Genomic DNA, 22678 nt, shown 5'->3' with positions numbered 1-22678 from the left:
TCATTAATTCCACCATCTTGGCTTTCATCATTGTCTTTGAAGTCAGATACAAAATCAAGCTAAATTTGTATAAGCCATAGAAAATAGGCCAGAATTTTGCCACTTGGGTTAAGGGTAGTGGTGGGGGTACGGAAGGAAGCCTAACTCTGACCATCATCCTTACCCTAATCCGTTTTTTTTACTTTTACCACAAATCATTTTTTTAAATTTCGTTCCGTGTTCATTAGCATGCTCATTTCACTTATCCTTTCTTCTCCTGAAGAAAACATTTACCAGGCGACTTTTGACAGCCGGTTATAAGCTTCTTATCCTTCTTGTTTTTTAAACAAATGGCTTCCATTTTATTAATGCTTGTAGCTGTGGTAAAGATGTTTTTCCCCATTTTTTTCTCGATATTCAATCGTCCTCTGGACATGTGTGAATTGACAGTTGTGAGCGATCTGTTCAAAATAACACAACACTACCAAGAGTCAATCACAATTGTGTGCAAGATTTTACTTTCAGATACTAGAACTACTTTAAAGGTTGATAAAGAGTACTGGTTGTTTTTCAAGATTAACTAGAATTGCATGATTATGTCAATTAATTTTCGTAACTAACTTTACACAACTCTTGGTTAGCAATAAAAAAGCATCGTACAAAATTGAAATAACTAGATGTTGTGTTTTACTACCGTTAGACAGACAACTCAGCACAATAAGTTACAGTACGTATTCAAACTGCATGCAGTTATTGTTTTACAGAAAACGTGTTAAAACTCTAATTGCCTATTTTTTTACTTTGTTGGCTGCTGCCATGAAAGGCAACAGCAATAAATTTTAAATACTTAACTCTTAAATACGCTGTCGTATCTTACAAAACCTCCTAGGGTTCGCAGGCAATAGAAAACGAAATACCATGACTTAATAATATTATTGCATAATCTAAATAATTTGTAAAATGACTCGCTCTTGCAGCTCAAGAATTGTTACAAACGATCTTCTTACATTTTTTATTCAAATGATTTGGGCAATATGTCATGACGACGTTTCCATGACTTCTCCATTGGCCTGCATTGCCCAAATGCCAAAAAATAAACCTACCTAAGCTAAATTTGCATACTATGTAAAAAGATCCCATTCCACTTTTATACTTCAACTTATCTTCTTGCATTGTTTTTAAAAAGAGAAAGCTTAATTAACGGAAGCATTACAAGTGTGAAATGTTTCGTTAACATGTTTATGACGATCGAGGAACGCTTGGTCCTACACGAATGGTTTATATTTAAAAAAAAATGACACAAATATGTCTCCAGAGTGTGCACCTAAAACAATTCAAGAAATAATTTCTCAACGTACACTCTGAGTGAAAACAATTGTCAAATAACTACCTAAAAAAGATAATTTAAGAACGAAGCACGATAGAACTCCGTAAAATATGAACTTGATTGTGTTGTGGATTGTGGTTCTATTTCTTCACGGCTCTTAGCGTGCCGGGTTTCTTTTGTTTGTTCATTGTGGTCAGCATGAGCGAGATGTATGACGTCAGCAAGTCGTCCATTTTGTAACCCTGCAGAAAAAAAAAAACCAGTGAATGAACACGGTTCGTATCGACGAAATTAAGACTATCATTTGATGAGTATTAAATCATCTTACCAGCGAGGTTTCGCACAGCAGCCGGCTTCCTTTCACCAAGCTTCCAATAGTCATATGGAAATACGTGTTGCCACTGCTCCAGTTGGAAATTTTAGTGAATGGATAGGTGGCAAGGATATCCTGCGAAACAATAACGGCTTAACTTGAGGAACAACACATGGCAACTTTAATAAAAAAAAAAAAAAAAAAAAAAAAAAAACTTTAATAATAACCGGAACTCTCACCCCAAGTTGTCAATCACCACCAAACAACAAACAACTCACAAGCGACGTAAGCCTTTTCTTTGACCTACTATGTCACATTCAAATATTAGTCTTAACTTTGCACTCGTATCCGCAAGGTTTAAAATTCACGTGCTTATCGTTTTACAATGGAACTTCGTGCTTTAGTTGTTACATCAAGATTCAAATAATAATAAATTAAACATCAAATATATTTTTTACAATTAAATGGGGGAATGAGACGGCATTTCGGTGATCTTTTCTTCACTTGGCATGTATTATGACTTTGTCGCCATCATGTTATTTACCTTAGTTCGTGGATTTATCAGGTTGACGCCATTTTTGTTAATAGCAATCAAAAGATTTTCAGGGAAGTTAGGCTCTGTAGTTTGCTGAAAGACAAAAGAACAAATGAGATAAACAAAAGGATGAAATAAAACTTTATTTATCATACAGTAGCCAAGTTAGACCTGATCCTATCTTAATGATCAAAGAAACCTGACGATTCTTTAATTCCAGGGCGTAAGTTCTGCGTCAGTGATAGTCTTGTTTCCCCTCTAGATATTGCATGCGATCATGTATACACAACTTAATACCAACTTGCAAGTATTGTGTTGTTTTCGTCGTAGGTTCAAACCCGTTGGAGACGCCACGCTAAAAACACACTGAAATCACAGCTGGAGATACAACCCTCGCGCGACAAAATTAGAAGTTAAAATTGCGACAAAAATTACATTCAAAATCGCCTGTGTAAACGGACCTTAATGTTGCACTTAAAGTTAGTTAACAATTTAGGTAAAGTCGTGAATAGTGCGAGCTAGATGCGGCCAGTTGACTTGTAGACTTTGGAGCAATAAGTAAAAAATAAAAGTGATTCTAGTGTCAATTCACCATCAATTCTGTAGCACTTGTTACCTTAACTTCAAAGAACGCCGAGCCGAACGTTGGCCATCTGTAAATGATCCTCAGAAACGAAACCTTGGCATCATTCTTTGACTTGCCTGCATGTTTATTAAACGATGCAACTATGGCCTGGCAAGAAAAACGACGGAGTAAGAGCAATCTCAGATTGAATAGATAAACATACACAATGGACAGAAGTGACAGTAACTAACCCTTTTCCAATCGTCTGGGGACTGGTCTCTACTCAGGTCAGGTGGAATGAGCTCACGTAACATCTTACTGTGAATCAAACAGAAACTGCTTAACTTGCTAGGGATGCTGGGATGTATGTTTTGTATTGTTTGTGACACTGATAAGTTGTGTTATAACAACAGGATACAAAGCAGCAGTAACAAAACAATTCGTACACCATAGATGGAGTTCCTATAATTATGTAAACTTAACAAACACAGTTTTCAAAATAAAACAAAAAAGAAAAGAAAATGATAGCCATTGCAATACAACATCAAATGCTGTAGAGCAAACTGTAACATACAGGTATAAAAAAACAAACAAATAAACAGACAAACAAATAAATAAATAAATAAAAAACGATCAAGCATCAGCTTGATGAATCACTTTTTCTTTTCTTTCAGTCCATTCTTGCATGTAACATGTACCCCTAGACATCAACGACAATAAACGCCATTAACATTACATGTTGTATAAGTGTTTGTTAATGCTTACGGTATGCTGGGGAATTCTCGTTTGTCCTCGCCGAATCGCACTCTGTAAATAAGAGCCGCTAGCTGACTTGCCTCTTCCTTGGTGCATTTATGATAGCCTCTTAAGTACTTTGGTAACTCCTGACACAAACAGAAGTATCCAGTTAACTCTTAAAACACAACAACAGTGAAACAGGTGATTCAAGTGAAGAGAAATCAGTATACCTGGTGATAATGAAATATCGTGTCGGCTGCAACATCCTTTCCAACTACTGTTGTCGACCATAACTTCTTCATAAAGAAAACTTGGTAAGTTAAATTTGGCAGTTGACCTGTAGAACCAATGCGTGAAAAACGCATTACAAAACGTTTTTTTAAAGCACAGTCTAAGATACCTTTAACCTTTGAACTAAATGAACTAATGCCTGGAGAAAAGAAATGTACCGTCACGAGTAGGTCGGGCCTTTTTCAGCCACTCCGTTAGATGTCTCACAAAGTCAAAGAAGAAATCTCCCTCAGGAACACTAATAACTGCAAATAAATACCATCATTAGCAAAAGATCTAATTCGCCTGCTAAACATGTATGTGTGCTGAACTTTACTAATTCAAAAAAGGAACAAATAAATATATACCTGGAATGTCAAACTGTTAAACAAAATAAATCAAACCTAAAACGCGAGAAAGACAGTTTCATGTGTCGCAAGTTTTTGCACAGTACCTTTGTCGGTAATTTTAACAAACAAACTGAATCCTTCAGAAGACTTCAATCCCAGGCGCTGCGCAACGACAGCACAAAATTCTTTGGCGCGGGTACTGGAATCTACCTCAAAGGCCTGACAAGTGAAGTGAAAATCACAAAGATGACTATAACGCTTATTTACTTTTCCATGTAAGTGCACTTAATTCAAGTTTTATTCAACTACACACGTCAGTTCGCCGTCTACACTAGTCATTTCGTTGCTGTTTTGACAAAGGAGCCATGAATTATCAGTATTTCGCTCCTGATAACAGGTAAATTGAGCCATCTTAGAGCGCCACTCACAAACTATTTAACAATTACCAACTTCTCATAGACTAATTTTTAACTTCAAAAACGGAGTTCCAACGATTTGCTTAACTAATAAAGTTAACCAAGTTCTTTATACAAAACCGTTATATTTCTCCTTTATGGCCGTTTCTTAGTAATTTATACTACAAACATGCAAATAAATAAAAGAGGAACAATTTCTACACAAGACGTACAAGGATATAATTTCTTAACTCTCCAATATTCAACAACGAAGGACAAATGAATATCAAAATTTACACGCTTCCATACGATAAGGACAGTGTGAACATTGCAACAGCACAACTAATAGCAAATCTATAAAACAACAAAGATAAATTGAAGATGTCGACTGAAGGAAGTAGTCGTTACCTGATCACTGTCATCAGGAAAGTACACTTTATGGAATATCTGAGTAGTTTTGTGCTGAAATAAAATGAGCAGTTAGTATTAACCACACACCTATATGTATATTACAAGGACGGATTGAAGTCAAGCAGACTTCTCAAGTTTTCAATAAAACTGCTCCAATATATTCCGGGAAAAAAGGTCTTATACTTGCTCAACGAGGGAGGACCCAGTTTTGAGGGAGGGATTATATTCGGGAGAGCTTATTTTCCGGTAGAAATTTGCGTTCGAAAAATTCGTTGGGTTTATATCTATTTTACGGTATCCTAGTTAACCCTTTCACTCCTAAACGCGCATTTCAGGCGCTATTTGGAGGTGCAGTCATTGATTCACTTGTGACGTCATCAATTAGCACGTCAGTGGAATTTCGTGATAAGAATCTGATAGAGCTTGAATCGACCTTTCTACAGGACTGTTCATTTTGAATATCGGTTGCATTCTGACAGAGTCCAAATTTTGGCTTATGCGCATGCACCAAAGTAAAATATTGTTCAATATTGTTCATTTTTACACAGAATCCTTATCAAAATGTTGCTGAAGTGTAAAAAAGTGCTTCTTTAGCAAAGTTGAGGTAACTTCAAGACCACAGCACCAATATTTCAGTTTAACGGCTAAAAAAACGCGTTTTTGGTGGAAAATTTGGGAGTCAAAGGGTTAATAATGCGCAGACAGATCAACAAGATTTTTAGAAAAACAATTTGGCTGAGATGACGACAAATCACGAGCTAATGAATAACAGCCACATCACACCTGTATCGCCTCCACCTCCACTATGTGAGGTGGATATTTCCGCTGACCGACTCGTATGGTTTTTTGCAGTCTAGAGAGACAGTCATGTGCCAGCGGCTGTTTACTGGAATGTGAGCGGAACACGTGATTAACTTCCCTCATCAACAACGAGCTGAAAACAAACAAACAGAGAAACAACCAGTTAAATACAACACCACAGTCTAGAATCAAATCTAAAGAATAATGTAAGAAACTAACCTGCAGGCAAAGATACCAGTACAAAGCCACAATAATTCCCATCCTTTCTCCTCACTTGACCTGTTAACCAATACATGCAACAAACATAAGCTGAAAACCTTCCGCAGCAAATTTGAACAAAACACAACCGCAAAACACTTCATAAAGTATCAACACAAGTTGTACAACTATTTAGATTAATCAGAAACTTGTACACAGAAAACTCTGCAATGTCTACTTACGGAAGTCTGTTTTCAGTTATCTGTTTGATCAACTGACAGTAAACTTCGTCTCGCAAAGGTTCCTAAAGAAACACGTTTGATGACTTCAATTAATTCACAATGAAGACGCGCAGCCTCCATGAAAAGGAGTAACGGTAAATAAAATAAACATATTCTATATTCATAATTATAAAATCGTGACTGTAACTCACATGAAGGAGAGCTGGTTCAAATATGGCGTCTGTGAGGTCTGTTGTCTGACGAAACCGCTTGGATGGATAGTCGCCCATGTACTTCATGATAGGTCAGATACGTCAAGGCAAAAACATACTGATCGAACGATATAGCAAATACATACACAGGGTAATAACAGACCACATGACACACTAAGGGATAAGGCAAATAGCAATAACACAATAAACATGCAAAGACTACCAAGCACGGGAAACCCCGCGTAAACAAAGCCGCACGATTACCTTTGGTTGGGTTATGATTGGCTGAAAATCAAGCATGTCTGCTGTGATTGGTTCAAGCACGAGCTCAGCAAACGTACAACTATGAAAACACATGTTATTCTTGATAATCAATTTGTGTGACTTTTTAGTTCATGATAACCATGAATGAATAAACATGCTATGTGTAGCATGTTTGGTTGGAAGGATATCCAAGAAGATGTGTGTGGCCTTCTGCGCAAGTTCCTCCTGCCCCGCCAGTCGTTTTAGTAGTGGCTGTTTGATTGGGTCCTGTAAACAACAACATATTTGACTCACTTGTTCTGCTTAGAAATAGATGATATTTGTTTGTTTTTAACGTCAGTAAATTACTGGTTAATAAGTGCTTACAATAGGGAAAGTTATGTCTTCCTTTAATTGAATATAAGCCCAACGTTCTATATTCTGGACGGTATATTTTCGGAAGAATTTTTGCGTCTGTGACATCAATTCAATGTCCATCACAACATCTCAAATCAATGACTGCATAGTTATTTACGGGTCACAAAGAGACCGGACAAAGGTTTGTCGATTTCTCAAGCAAAGTAATGCCTGTTTTTCCCGTGTAGTGTCGTCGATGACTCATTATAAATTAGAATGTTGGCGAAAAGGTAGAGAAAAACAAGTGTAAACTGAACAATACCTTAGTAAAAGCCCATGGTACGTTTTTGTCTCTCCTCTTGACCTGTGACTGCAGTGCTTTGCTCAGTGTTCTCTTGGGGGGTGGTAGAAAGTGATCGATGGAATATTGTTCCAAAGTGTAAGGCTTCTCAAATGTTTCAACCTCTTCTTGATAAATAGCTGTCTGAGTTGTGGCGATGATTTTTTCTGAACTTTCCAGCGACTGATCAGTGAATAACGCCTGTTAAAATGCGTTTTTAAAATCAGTGAATGTAGCAGAGAACTGTAGCTGCAAAAATATGTAAAATATCACAGAAATACCCACTATATGTTTCAATTTTTCCACGGAAAATATAACGTCAAATACTTAAAGTAAACTTACGCGGGAGTGTTTATAGAAACAAATGTACTTTCTGTGTGAACATGGAAATCCAGCAAGGATCGCATAATTCAACTTTTTGGACTTCATCAGGAGAATCCGCTCTTAGATCCCTCGGGTTTTAACAATAACATTTTGAGATTTCGCCAAAGAAATATCGATTTTATGTAAACAAACAGACATTGTAGGTAGTCACTTCCCGCTGTGTGGCGAAGCAATGAATGATTTATGCACAAAAATATTCTCACATCTGTGACAACACAACGCGTATTGTCACGCCAAAATTTAACAACAATTCGTTAAGCTTTAACAAGAGTTTTATTTTCCGAGTGTAAAACATCAATACCACCTACATTTACCACACAATGGATGTCAGAATTGAAAAAGTCCATCTGTTAAAGATGTTGCTCTTATAAATAATAAATGCAAAATGTCTTATAAAACAGTGGCGACTAATTACACAGGTGATAAAAAGTCTTGTTAACACAAACTGTTTAAGGATTGGGTGATATGTCTTTACGTTTTTTCAAGACTCACCCAAACAGCAGGAAACCGCATAAAAAGTATATCACTTAGCTAAGTTTGACTGATTTCTATTTCAGTACTATCAGCGAATGCTAGACAGTTTTGTTTGCGGGGAGGGGGGAGAGAGGCCAGGTGTATCCTGGAAACAAAATTAGAACAAAACAAAATGATAACCGCCTTTAGTCATTGAGCTGGCTATAATCATCACAAAACTGGAGCAGGAAGGCGATGAATCAACAGAGGGGCCATTACCGGTGCCACAACTGAACACTGGCTGAGCACACTTGATGAGCGGTTTATTTAAGTAGAACAAGTCTGTGAATACTACCGAAGATAAATAATTTATAAGCGCAAAAACTGCAAAAACCCAAATTACTTGACATAACTTAAAACACTTTTGTTTGTTCCAATCCTTCAATGGAGTTTGTGTAACAGTAGCTTACCAAAGTATCTGATGATGGTTTAGCAATGGTAGGCAGCACATAAACACATTCAGCAGGGAAGTCGCCTTTCTTTGAAGTCCTTTCACAGATTCCATAACACCATCCAGAGTTGAGAACTGTCTCTCCTGTATCACTCTCAAGAACGATCAAATCACCTTTCTTGAAACTCAGAAACGATGAACTCTCAGCTGAAAACAAAATCAATCTTTTACAAGCTGTACAAGCTGGATATTAAATAAAACTTAAAAGAAAAACATGGCTTGCGACGGTAAAATAACAAAAGATTTAATGCACAGAATTAGAGACGATTGCACTGAGCTCAACTTGATTTCAATCCGGCAGAAAGAGAAATAAGTTTCAGTCCATTAGAATGACACTGGGGAGGGAAGGGAGATAAAACACTGCATACCCACCTGGACTCTGATAGTCAACCATGGCCACAACGTATTTGGATCTTTTTCTTAATCCCTCAAGGAAGAACTGTACCAGCTCTTGTATATCATCAGAGTTAGCTGATGTAAATGTGTATTCGTCTCCTTTGACTGTGGTAAGTGTAAAACTCGAGCTCTCTGACTTCATGGTCCTACCAAACACAAACACACGAGAAAAATGTCTAAGAACCCTCTCACATTTTTCAGTAAACAGTTTTGTTTTTTAATTTTTTTGAACGGTTTTATTTTCAATGTTGTTACAAATATCGTGTAATACCTATACTACTATTACATGTTCAATATTACATCAATTCCAGTACTAATACAAATTACAGTTTTGTTTTCTAAATTACTAAAATGTAGTCGAGTACATTCCAAAACTTTACATTGTAGAACGATAACAGAACGATAATTCTTCGAGATATTTTTCAGAAAAAAGGCCAACGTTTGATAGTTTATTGTGATTCGTTGAATTTTTAAATGACAATAGACATTATATCCTCCGATAGAATATTGTACACTGCTAACTAAAATAATAACAACACCGAAAATAGGGACAACAAAGAACACAAAATAAATGTAATAATTAAAATAAAAAACGGTTAGAAAATAGAGGGAATCCTTAACATGCTTGTCATATTTTTGTATTTACCTTACACTTGTGACAGTGGTGATCTCAGGGAACTGAAGATCGAGCAGCACATGTTCTTGATCATCAACTACATAAACCCCAGTCCAGTTTACAGCCACTATCACGTCATTCTTTGGCAGACTGGGGCCTGAGAACTGGTAAGCTTCGTAAAATCTGGAGAATAGCAACGGCCACTTATACCGAGCATAGTTGACAATATCTTCTTTGACTTTCTGAGGATTAATCTTCTCAGCTGTGTAGTATCCCTGTTAAAATAAACATGGCTCTCAAGAAAAAGGGAATCAAGCGCAAGCATTTTGCCACTTTAATTGATACAAAACAGACTTGACAGCCTCTATACGTTCACAACTTCTCCCCAGTCTCTCTATCTACCGGTATTCATATTTTCCCCAGTCTCTCTCCGCGTAGCGTATTCACACTCTTTCCAGGCCCTCTTTCGAAGGCCAAGTACAAGAAACGTTTTAGTAGGGTAGAAATCATGGTACAACATACCTTTTTGTGGCTGTTCATCACAAGGTGGGCCCACTTCTCTAGCCCTACCCTACCCCCTTGTAGTTGACTCTCAGGGAGGTAGGAGGGTAGTAGGTTGAGTAGTCTGTCAGGCAACATTTCCTTACCATACTCCACATAGTACTGCTTAGCGGCCACGTCTGCCAAGTCTTCATCCTTTACAAAACAATTAAAACGTATTACATGTGACGCGTTCCACATTAAATTCGCAACAAAAACAGTTTATTTGCACCAAGAAAACCAAAAAAGACCGACCCTGGTTTCTGTTAAAAGCCAAGACCAAGTTTGTCTTAATATCGTTTCATATTCTCCAAGGGTTTACGCTTACTGAAGGCAAAAAGCTGGATTAGCCTAAGCCAGTGATAAATACAAGCCTTTATTTAGCTGTTTAGTGCAAGTAGCATGAACTATTACTTTATTAATGAAACAACAGCTAAATAATTAATCAACCATGAGCCCACTGTAGTATCATCTACTCTACTCCGACACGTAAAACCTAACACGAGACAGAGTAAGGGTCATGACGTTACCTTATCACAGCGATATTCTCCAAACTTAACTCCTCTGACCACCTGTTGGTAGATAAGGTTTGTGCCTATTTGATCCACTATAGGGTCGTGCCATGGAGAGAAGATCTCTTTCCTAAAGAACAGCCGCCATGGCGCATTCATCTCCTTTGCTCCTTTCTCTTTAGCGTACTGTTCACATTGTGAAATGGCATCCATCACGTGATCACTTCCACTGCCAAGACTCGACACCTGTAGTAATCAGTTGATCTTAGTCCAATGTACTTCTGTGTTTGCCTTGACACTCGCACTCATTTTTGTAACATCCACCAAAATGTTGTGGAATAAAGCCAGCACGATATTTGTTTTAAAATAACTTATATTATATTTTTTTTAAGGCAAACTGCCTTAGAGCGAAATGAATCAACTGAATAAGCGTTTGATGTACAAGGGCAAGAACTGGGCGACACCGAATTCCAGTGTTTTCTGACTTCTAGAAAATACTTAATTAGTCGAGCACAAGTGAAACTGAGCTATCGTACTTGACATGTATCCACTGCCATTTTTATAATAATAGATCGTTATAATCAAACATTTAAAAAAAAAATGTCGTGTGTTGGTGTATATATTCCCTTGGTCTAAGTAATCAATTCAAGCCACGCAACCATTAAGAACAGTTACCTTGTCAAAGAGCGCAATATAAAGTGAGAATCCAAACTGATCAGTAAGTGAGATCTTGTCAGCCAGCTGACTGCACAGTTCTTTAGCTGTTGTAGCAGAGTCCGCCAGAAGAGTCTTTGTAGTTCCATCCATGAATGTTATTGGTAACATCAGAGGCTTCTTGGATTTAGTGGCCTGGATGAAACGAACGCATCGAAATGTTAAAAAACATTGAAAGGACGTCATATTGCGAAAAACGTTTTAAGCTTCATATGAAATTATATAACTTTCAAACAAATTAAGTTATTTAGGTGCAGTGGTATAGTAACACTGGTCACCAGTGTACCTGTAATTCAAGCCAGCTGGGGGGCTGGTGCCGACATCCATTCTGCTGTGTTCTCCTCAGTCTCTCCTCACAATATGGCGCATATCCGGGGGGTCCGTCTCCAATGAAACACTTCAGGTACTTGACAAACTACACGCAGTTAAAACATGACAAGAGCAGAAACTAATCAGGACACGAAAAGCAAGAAAGCAAACAAACAAAGGAAAATAAAACGAACGAAAACAATGGCTGTAAGGATTTGCAATGCAGAAAATAACTGGAAAGATTTAGGGAAACAGTGAACAGTCTAAAGTAACTGAAAGGTTGAAAATATAATCACGAGTAGTTAAGCTATTAATCCACAGAAATGATCACAAAATTCCGATCAGGTTCCATTAAGGATAACAAAGAAAGGATAAGAAGAGAACTAATAAATCAAGGGAAACAAGTGAAAGCTAACTAACCTTTTCTGATGGCGCAAAACAACCAAGACAAAGCGACATGAGAATCCACCCCCGTGCATGACTAGACTTGGAGGGATTTTGAGTTAACTGTTTACAAATCTGACAGTAGATTTCATCTCTGAGGTCAGGCCTCAGTATACCATGCCCAATAATGAAGTGCAGCTTCTCTAGGTTGGACGTCGGTCGATCTTGAGCCGAAAGAGGCCCATAACCTTCAGTAAGTGTGCCACTTTCCTCTGCTTCTTTTAACTTTGCTGTCACATCCTAAAAAGAACAAAGTTATTAATCAGTAGAATCTTACAATCGGCGAAATGAGTTCAAATATCCTATACAACACAGTACAGCACAACTACACATTATACTGTATTTAGTTGTCAGATCAATACTAAAGGAAGGGTAGGATACACAGGTAATATCTTATTTCAGTTCAAGTCATGTTCCAGTCTGTGAAAAAGTATGACCACTGAGCAGTACTTTAATTCCTGTGAAACGTTTTATTTTGTCTAACTTTTTACCAAGTTCAATTTTTGCTGTTTGCCAAATTTTGATTTTATATTGAAGGTAACCGAGTAGACGAGAAGATTATAACAAGATTGATAAAGGCCTAACTATTGCCTGGAGCAGTTTGTGAAGTGGGAAAAAAGAATTGAGAAGGAAGAATACTAACATCAGCATTCTTGAAATAACCCAGCTTGAAAAACTGTAATTTGTAGGAAATAAGACAAGGGTCAAAGAAGAAAGAGGCGCAGAACTGAAACACGTCACCACAAATAGTAACTAAAACAACAACGGGTCAGGCAAAAATACCGCTCAAGTGTTCGAAGTTCGATTTGTATGCGTACCCTTGCACACAGTATTTGGGTAACACGTACTCTTGCAGTATCACTTGCTCACTTGAGTGATTTAGTCCCGGTAAATAAGAGGGTGAATAAGCGTTTGTCAGGTATTCATTTCGCCATATAAGGTCATAAAAGCGTTGTACCTATAAAACAGTCTTACTTCCGCTTATTGACACAAAAGTGAATTTCCAATTTCACAAAATCGTGACATTTGGAAACTTTCATTGATACAATAGAACGCCTTACTGAGGGGACTCTTGTGCACTCAAGCTGTCCATAAGTGAAAGTTTGACTGTATTCAGCTTAAACACAAAACAACTGACTACCAGCAATATCACCCACCTTCGTAATTTTGGACTTCTTTTTCAACGTTAATGATACAATTTTCTTTCGAAGTGTTTCTCTTTTCTCTTTATTCAATGAATTGCTGGATCCCTGAAACGTTAAAAGAATATATCAAATACTGTATGCTAGGAAATGACAAAGCTTTAGCACATAAAAAAACAACAAAGTTTGCATACACACCCCAAAGTCCTGCACTCCATCAAGTCCCTTTGCTTTGTATTTTTTACCAAGTGTATCGTATATCTTGCTCATCACGGAGCTATCCTGTTCAAACATTAATCATACACTGTATAAGGCCTACATATTGCACATGACGCCGTCCTTCTTTTTTTATAGGCTAAATCATTCAATAAAGAGAAGCAGAAGAATAACAATAAGCGTCGTCAGGTCAAAATAGTCCATTAATGCAATTTCAACACGACACAATCTGCAATCTTTAAACTTTAAACACTCAACCTACTCATTAAGCTTATTTATCTTTGATTCTCACGCTTTGTGTCGTGTTACCTTGGTGTCAGGTTGTGAAGTGATGTACTTGGGCTCTGGCAAATCTCCCATGAATCTTAGAATCGTTATCCACACAGCCAATGCAGCCTGTCAAAACATTTTACAACTTTAATTCAAACGGACACGTTGACTTGTTACCTACGTGTAGTGATTAAAAATCAGCACTTTTTTAAAATAATCCAAGTGCTGCGGTCGACCTGAATGGTTCCATGTTCACTATTGTATCATGACGTCAGCAGGTGACTTGACTCACACATGTGATATACATCCAAAATCAGACTATTGAAAGTCAAAAAAGAAAAAAAAAATTGCATAGACTGACGAGGAAATAAGAGTGACGAGGAAATAAGAGTGGCGGGAATCAGTCTTTGAGGAACAGCTTGACGAAAGCAATTCTGGTATTTTAAAAAGAACTAAGGAAAACAGCTTTTTCTCAAAAATATTCCGTGCTTTCTACTCTACCAATTTTATGCAAAATTGCTTTTTAGCAACCTTTGCTGAGAATTACTTGTTTGATGAAAGTCAAATACTTTAGAAAATCTCTTATACAAACAGATTTATTGTCATGTGCACAGATGACGTCACTAAGCCTCAGAACAATCGGCTTACCATGCTGTCTGCCTCGCTGGTCAGCGGTAGGAGGGACTGTTTCAGTGGTCGTCTGATGTATATAGGAGTGGCCCCTCCTTGAAAGTACGTGGCCGCGAACTTGGAAAACTTAAACTGTGAAACATCTTCTTCGGGCTGCAATGACAGAACTCGCTACCATTAAAGATCACGATAACATAAATACCAACACACGTTACAAGAGGCTTTGCAAAAAAAATTAAAAAAGGAATTTAACTACCTCATAGCTAAATATTTTAAAAAAAGTTAAGTCCAAATGGAATCACTGTCGTGGCTTGCGTTCTCTTTAAAGCGTAGAATATGGTTAGTTTACACTTTTGTTCGGTAGAAAAGAGTTTAGAAAATGTACCAAGATGTATAAAGGCGCCGAAATACGAGATACAAAAACCCTCAACTTGTCGCGAAAAATTGTTGCATTGCCAGTTGAACGAGTTGTTGCCCGTATTTCTACCGCGCGCTCAACTTGTCTCGCAACAAATTTCGGTGTTGCAAGTTGAAAAAAATTGTTGCAAAAAGTAGAACTTGGTTCTACTTTTCACTTTGCTCCCACACATGTGCAGGCGCGCGTCCCTTGGTTCTAGCCAGCCACATGTCTTACCTCGGGTGCTGCTGGTACTGCTGACATCTCCTCTGTTGCAAATTCAACTTCTTGTGCTGGCTCAAGATCCTGAAAGGTAAGTTACTAAAATCGAAACAATATTCAAAAAACCGGAGAAACGTTAATACATCAAAAGAAAAATTGTTACTTTGAAATGATAAGAAATTTTGCAATAAATATCAGTCTGAACACTTAGGCCGGAACGAAATTTCACAACCATTTTCGGCATTCTCCAATCTGAGTCAAGAAACCGTTTAAAATATAAAGTCTTTTGCTATACTGTTTGCTTGAGCTTGTCATTGGAATAAACGTTTCGTCTTTAGAGATTTTGAATAATAATAATAATAATAATATGAAAAACAAAACAAGTTCTTTAGTCGACCGAAATAAAAAAATATATATACTTGTAACATTACATCATGACTCAACAGCTGTGGTCTTAGTAATTGGATCATTCTTATAATGGGCTGATATCTGATCAGTGCTCCTGTTTATATCGTTGAGATTTTGGCGTCGGACGTTCGTGCTATTATAAAGTTGTATTACTGTATATTTTCAGACTGCTGCAAAAAGTACGCAGCAACTTGTCATATTCATCCGTGGTTAGCCAGCCTCTAAACATTTTAACAGGGTTATAGATACACTGAATTATGTGTCAAGTGACCAGACGCCCGACCATACCTTAAAAGCTGTTGGAGCTGACATGATTGCCTTTTCCTCTGGGAGAAAACCGAACATTTCATCGACCTTGAAGAAACAAAAGCTTATCATTAGAACAAACTACAATCGTAAACAAAACTCTTCTGCCACTAGTTTGTCACGCCACTAAACTGCTGTGCTCAGGACATTGCGTGCTCAGACGTAATAAACAAAGAGTTTTACTCCAGCTACAAACTGAAGTCAGGATATAAGTCACGCGAAAATAACGAGCTGAATGTGAACAGACGTAAAAACACGCTATATACACAAAACAAATAACCCGAGTATTGAAATGACGCCGAGGAAACCACGCACAATGTCTGCACTGAAGTCAGGATATAAGTAACGCGAACATAACGAGCTGAATGTGAACAGACGTAACAACACGCTATATACACAAAACAAATAACCCAGTATTGAAATGGCGCCGAGGAAACTAAAAAAATCGCACGCTGTTTTTGCATTGAACAGCCACGTTTGTGAAGCAGTGCTTCCTACCTCTCCTTTGAAATTTAAAATTTCATTTAATAACAAGAGCTCGTCCTCTTCGTCACTCTCAAGAGATTTATCAGCTGAACTATCCAACTCCCCGTCAACAACATCAGTATTCTCTACATCAGAGATGAAATCTTCAAATTCGACAATTCTTCTCTCTGATGTCTCGTAAAAGAAACCCTCAAATCCATCGACAACCATGTACTCTGGTGACTCTGTTTGTCTTACAGCACTCGATTGTTTGCTCGAGTTATTCATCTTTGTACAGTTTAGATGACGATATATATCATCTATTACTGCGACAAGATACCTGTATTCAGTGCGTGCGCTACAATACCTTCACAGATCGCGGATACTATTAAATTTCACTTAACACGATAACCAAAGAATGTCGGCTTAGATTGAGGTCAACAGTCTGCGTGACAATATTAAAATAAATTCCTAATGTGACCTAATTTTTCTTGTAAAGAATTCTACAACGTAAAATAATAACCGGCCTTCCTATATTTTGGACTAGAATTTATTTTAATTAAATATGTGAAAGGTCATATTTGAAAACGAAAATAACAGAGGAGAAATTCTGAATCCTTGATTGGTTCAACTAACAAAGGACGGAAGTGATTAGTTCCTGTAGCTGATTATGAATCATGCAGCAAAACGTCGCTTTAAGTTATACTGTTATGCCAAATGATATATCCCTTTATATAGTTACACCACTAATAATGAGGAATTCTGAGTATTACAGATCGCGTTCTCAGAGTTACCGTGATCAAATTGTCTTATTCACCATCGGACCTACAGCTCTCAATTGTTTGTCGCTGCTGTTTTTTTTTTTTTCACCGTTCCAAGCCATGATAAGCAAATTTTCCTAATCCGTTTTTCAATTAGGTGGTGTCGTGGGTCCAAACTCAACAGTCATACCGGATAGCGGGTTAATACTAGCTCTAGTGAAGACATTATATATGTCAACAGAGTTGTGATTGTGGTATATAATGCTTACCATTTTCGAGTCGTCCACATCTTCTTCTCTCCGTTTCTTGGCCATAGCTTCTGCCATTTCTATTTCATGTTTCTTTTTCTCAGCTTCTCGTTTCTTTCGTTCATGTTCCTCTTTCTCTTCCTGTTCAATTTTGGCCATGCGCTCCTAGAACCCAAGATAAACAGTAAATCGATCAGATCGGAGGAACCTAACAGCCCATAACTGCTCAACAACAAGAAGCGACTTGGAAAATTACTACTCCCTATGGAAGGGACGCAAGTCAACTCGGTCAGGTCACCCCTCAATTCGCCTTCACATACCAGCGAGCTATTGTGGCTGAACACTCAATATACACTCACAATCAGACTACTGTGCCTCCAAACAATACGACAGCAACTAAAGTTAGTAAATTTACTAAACAAACAGACCTGATGAAGTCTCTGTGCTTCTTTTTTGGCGGCATCCGCCGCCATGGCTTTCTTTAAGCGTTCCTCCTCCAGTTTTCTTAACCTTTCTGCTTCTTCTCGTTTCTTTTTCTGTTTAATGAGAAGAATGTATATCGTTTAGTGTAACAAAAATTACCTCTGCCTCTGCGGTATGGCTTATAAAAAAAAAATACACGTTAACTGATCTGTATTACAATTTAAACATCTGTTTTTATTTGTTTAAAAGCCGATGAACTTGTTCAACAGTTTTTTCTCTGCTAAGTTATTTTTGGTTAGAGATTGCAGATTAGTCTAAGTAAACAGGAAAGGAAAGAAAAAACTAGAGAAATCTTAGATATATATTTACACTGAAGTTTAAGTTTACAGCTACTTGTAGACAAGTTTAATAATCCTGTTCTAAGGAGCTGGACCTGAATTTGTTTCTCTATAAGTTCTGACCTCTACTCTGAGTTCCTGAGTTGTCCTTTTAGCCAGCACCATTCGTATTCCTGACTGTATCTTGATGATACTCCGCAGGCGGTTTTTGTACTCCTGTCGCGCAAGGAATCCGCGGCAAAATGCCTGGAAAACTTTCATTCGCTCGCGTAATGTGATGTACTTTGAGGCTAGAACACGAGCTCTGTAAGTAGCTTGAAGTCGAGCAAGGCCACTTCGGATCTGCAAGGCAATCACGGATTTTAGTTTGATAGTTGATGGAAAAAAGGCAACATGTAAAAGAAGCACAATAAAGTGCTTGTATGGAAATCCATGTCAAATGTAATATAACATTTGATTAACTACTGAGAAATTCAATGTCTGTAAACTATGGCAAAAATATGCATGAAGCCAGACTTACAAGCGAGAGTGTAGTTTTTTCGACTATTTTGCTTGTTTACAAGCAGAAGTAGGAGATTAGGAGTGATGTGGGCAAAATTTGGAACATTCTTGTCTACTCTCAAGGGACTTTTTTAATTTCTCAAGGGACTGTTTTAATTTCTCAAGGGAGTTCTTTCCGCTTAGTGGGCGATGAAAGGGTCTCTTATTATTATTGCGTCAACACTTCCGATCTCGTGTTAAAGACGTGACTTGTCACATATTCCGCTGTAGGTGATGAAAGGGTCTCTCATTAGTATTGCGTCAACAATTGCGATGTCGTGTTAAAAACGTGACTTGTCACATGTATAAACGTTATATAACAGTTATTTTTATGCGTGAGTATCTCAAATGAGATATGACACAACTAATCGAGAATGTGAGTGGTTCAGTGTTTCACAGTCTAAAGCGTTGTACTAGTACAAGCGTCTCACTCACTGAAGCCGGGCGCTAATATTTAACCTAAAATGATTAAGAACGGAAATTATCTTTTCTTTCACAAACTATTCGTCGAATACACTCCCTTTGTTCGTCTTTAAATGTTTTGTGAACAAAACTCTTGAGAGATTTTCTAAAACCTAGAAGAACTCGCTTTCTACTTCATTCCGCTCAACCTGCGCTCAACACCCGCCATGATAACAATTGTTTTTGTCTACGTGCGATATTTTTGGACCGGAAATTAGACTTGAACTCCATTAGCCGCTGTGGGTGATGAAAGGGTATCTCATTAGTATTGCGTCAACACTTGTCTCGTGTTAAAAACGTGACTTGTCACATGTATAAACGTTATATAACAATTATTTTTATGCGTGAGTATCTCAAATCCGATATGACACAACTAAGGATTTGTTTTCGCGACAATCGATTCCGTTAGTCACGCTTAACACGAGTGAATAATCATTTATTCGCGTTCTCAATTCAAGGGATTTCTTTTCGGTGTGGGTGAACAATGCGTCAGTCAACACTTGAAGGCAACGTATAAGTCGCGCTAATATTTAACCTAAAGGATTTGTTTTCGCGACAATCGATTGCGTTAGTCACGCTAAACACGAGTAAATAATCATTCGCGTTCTCAATTCAAGGGAGTTCTTTTCGGTGTGGGTGAACAAAGCGTCAGCCAACACTTGAAGGCAATGTATAAGTCTTTCACAGACTAAAGCGACGCTAATATGTAACCAAGAACGTAAGAACGCAAGTTTGGACTGGTACAAGCGTCTAACACACTAAAGGAGCGCTAATATTTAACCTAAAACGATTAAGAACGCAAATTTGTACTTTTACAAGTCTTTCACATTCGCGACAATCGATTGCGTTAGTCTCGCTAAACACGAGTAAATAATCATTTATTCGCGTTCTCAATTCTAGGGATTTCTTTTCGGTGTGGGCCGGGGGTGTGGGTATATATGAAGAATGTATTGAACCGCTGAACTGTTTGTTTGCTTTAGTAGGCCGGAATAAGCGTATACGCAACACGAGTACTACAGTATATTGTTTCGTTTCCTCAGAAACGATACGGTATTATTTTGGATTCGATGTGAACTATTACACAGTGGAGGCTACTATCCAATCAGGAGAACGCTCGCAACCACAAAGTAAATAAGTTTGACCGAAAGCAATTAATTTCATAAAAGCATGTTCTTCAAATAATGGAAAGATAATCCTCACCATGACCAAAAAATATTGAGATTCCTTACAAATACAAATATCCGACGACTGCAATGGTTTTAGGTTTGATTAAAGCGATGTATTGGAAAAAAATTAGAGTAAGCTCTTTTAGCGTTTAATTGTAAAGTAAACATTCTAGCGATTTTCTGAAACGGAAGAAAACTTCCACCAATCAGAGTGTTTGCAACGCAAACAAAAGCGTGATGACATGGCATATCCGCCGTGTTTGCTCGCACGGAAGGGCTAGCGTGCCCCGAAAACGGGCAAGTTGATTGAAGAGAAGGGCATATCTGCAGGAGAGTTACAAAGTTTTTTCACTTCATGTAACAGATTAATGTATAAATGTGTATAGGAAAATTCACGGCATCTTCGACGTCACAAGCCGCGCGAATACACGCAAAATTGCGTGGGTTTTCGCGAGTTCTCGGAGTTGCGTGATCAGTGTCACGTGAATCGCGAAAACATTAGTCGGCACGAAAAGTTCAAATTTCGTATGGACAGTTTCGTATAGCAAGGTGTGCAACTGCCATGTCGAACAACATTTATCTCCTTGATGTAAAGCTCAAGAGTAACTACCGCGACTGCTGGATACTGAAGTTTTCTGAGATGAAATTGACAATATAAACATTCTTTGCATTACTCAAAGCCATCGCGGTCTGATCGAAACTCCACAGCATCGCCAAAAATGCAAATCGTAATTATCAAGGCTGTTACACTGACAACAGAAGCAACTTGACCACACGCATTTTTTTGGAAGAAATGGCTTCGAAACAGTGTATTTGTGCTTATCTTTTTCTTGTCGACTAGGGTTTTGGTTTGTCTGGAATTTGGCATTTGTTTGATTTTTAGCATGTGATCAATTTAGAGAAGTATATACCTTAATATTTTTGTCAAAAGGTAATAATTTCATCTACGATTATATTGATAGGAACATATTATTTTCTGTAGTTATTTTTTCATTAATAAAAAAAGTGTTCTGCAGAAAAAAAATCATTTTAATTTTCATTGGATGACGGTAAAAAAGTTGAAGGCAAGCTCCCTTTATTTAACTTGACACATACTTTTTCTATAAGGAGAAATATTAATGTGTTACTTGAACTCTGCCAAACTGTAGCAGGTCTGAGTTTATGCCTCCTTCACAAAAAATGAACAGTAGGCATTAAATGGGAAGTTACTACTGAATATGAAGTTCTTTTTATTCTCCACTTGCGCATAAATTCAGCAAATTCAACATACACTAGGACCTCCAAATTAAAATAAAACCCCAAACCCACCTCTCCTTAAACATAACGCTATTCTCACCCTTCCGCAATCTGGAAACGAAACACTATTTCTTTTTGAAATAGTTGCTTGTTCAATGTGTTTTCGATTGGGTTTTCTTTGGCTCCTTAATTTGCGGTTGAGTTTTGTAAACAGCGCGTTGTTGACTTCTAGGTTTCAGCTTTAATTTAGAATGTGATGTGGAAGTGTAAAGTATTCAGGTAAGCTAAGTTATTTTCAAGACTTCCACTCCTAAACAACATGAAAAGCGTCTTTCACCCTTTAGCAAAACACTACTCCATACCACAATTGACAGCCAACAGATAGACCAAAGCAAAATAGTCGTAGTCTCATAGAGACCTTTGATTTACCTGCAAAATTTCCCGCGAGACTGACTTTGACTCAGTCCAACAGACCTCTGATTCTCATACATATGTAATGTATTTAGCGCCATTTTCACATCCTTTCTAAAATAGTGGCGGGGAATCCGACACGAAGTCTTATTGCCTGGCAATAGTAGCGGATGTTGTAAGTTACCTTTATATATTTCTGTCTTTCTTGAAAGCCTCTCCACGTCTTCTGAATAAGAATTGAGCCGCTTTTCATTTTCGTGTATTGCTGTCGGATCAAAAAGCCGCGTACAACTTTCTGAATCAAAATGGCGCGTTTGGTGAGGAGTTTATCTCGTTCATCCTCCAGCTGAATGTCTTGCTGGTCCTGTTAATAACAACACACACTCATTAAATACCAATGTGGGTCAAAAGTGTTTGGGCACTTCGCACAATTTGAGGGAAATTGACTGCTAGCCCTTCCTCACTTGGCCATGCCACACACAAAGATTAGGACATATAGGGATGTCAACATTGCTTGGAGAAAGGGGGATTAAGATATGAACAGGAGGCATTAAAAAGCCATTCTTTAACAAGGAGAGAAGTAAAAAAAAAGAAATATTTGTATGATTTAAAAACCGCTTTAACAAGTGTCCCAACTTCTTTTGGCCTGCATTGTAGGTAAATAAACTTGGGCAACAACTCAGATTGTTACTAATTTTCGCGGGACTTAATTTTCGCGATTTTCGCGGTTTTCAAAAAATCGCGAAATTAAAGACCCGCGAAAATTTATTTCAGACGTTGTCTATTGTACTTTTATGTTAATTACGTATTTTTGGCCAAATCGCGAAAATTAAGTCCTGCGAAATATGCCCGTTCCATTTTCGCGAAAATTAGTAACAATAAGGTAGTGACCTGTAGACTCTC

The 22678-nt window shown here is 37.7% G+C and overlaps 1 protein-coding gene across 1 annotated transcript in view; it reads right to left on the bottom strand.

The window, feature by feature from the left end:
- Positions 1-470: 470 nt before the first annotated feature.
- Positions 471-22678, bottom strand: part of LOC144662278 (unconventional myosin-VIIa-like) — a 36623-nt gene continuing 14415 nt past the window's right edge. The window contains exons 21-54 of the mRNA XM_078523056.1: positions 21960-22139; positions 18084-18302; positions 17628-17735; positions 17221-17364; positions 15708-15773; positions 15027-15095; positions 14411-14545; positions 13802-13888; positions 13475-13558; positions 13292-13384; positions 12111-12374; positions 11668-11796; positions 11343-11516; positions 10686-10913; positions 10138-10311; positions 9646-9890; positions 8976-9145; positions 8563-8750; positions 7238-7456; positions 6768-6846; positions 6316-6407; positions 6125-6186; positions 5904-5963; positions 5667-5817; positions 4881-4934; positions 4182-4296; positions 3907-3993; positions 3688-3794; positions 3485-3603; positions 2971-3037; positions 2771-2887; positions 2164-2247; positions 1635-1754; positions 471-1548 (exon numbers count right to left, since the gene is read on the bottom strand). Coding sequence (XP_078379182.1) covers positions 1447-1548; positions 1635-1754; positions 2164-2247; positions 2771-2887; positions 2971-3037; positions 3485-3603; positions 3688-3794; positions 3907-3993; positions 4182-4296; positions 4881-4934; positions 5667-5817; positions 5904-5963; positions 6125-6186; positions 6316-6407; positions 6768-6846; positions 7238-7456; positions 8563-8750; positions 8976-9145; positions 9646-9890; positions 10138-10311; positions 10686-10913; positions 11343-11516; positions 11668-11796; positions 12111-12374; positions 13292-13384; positions 13475-13558; positions 13802-13888; positions 14411-14545; positions 15027-15095; positions 15708-15773; positions 17221-17364; positions 17628-17735; positions 18084-18302; positions 21960-22139 — 4392 coding nt within the window. The 3' untranslated portion in view covers positions 471-1446. The remainder of the gene's footprint in view (positions 1549-1634; positions 1755-2163; positions 2248-2770; positions 2888-2970; positions 3038-3484; positions 3604-3687; positions 3795-3906; positions 3994-4181; positions 4297-4880; positions 4935-5666; positions 5818-5903; positions 5964-6124; positions 6187-6315; positions 6408-6767; positions 6847-7237; positions 7457-8562; positions 8751-8975; positions 9146-9645; positions 9891-10137; positions 10312-10685; positions 10914-11342; positions 11517-11667; positions 11797-12110; positions 12375-13291; positions 13385-13474; positions 13559-13801; positions 13889-14410; positions 14546-15026; positions 15096-15707; positions 15774-17220; positions 17365-17627; positions 17736-18083; positions 18303-21959; positions 22140-22678) is intronic.

Source organism: Oculina patagonica, chromosome 8, assembly GCF_052425735.1.
Source record: "Oculina patagonica isolate OP01 chromosome 8, crgOcupat, whole genome shotgun sequence".
In the NCBI taxonomy this organism is placed as follows: Eukaryota; Metazoa; Cnidaria; class Anthozoa; order Scleractinia; family Oculinidae; genus Oculina; species Oculina patagonica.
The sequence above is the reverse complement of the archived record's forward strand: the minus strand, read 5'-3'. Positions and strand labels throughout refer to the sequence as shown.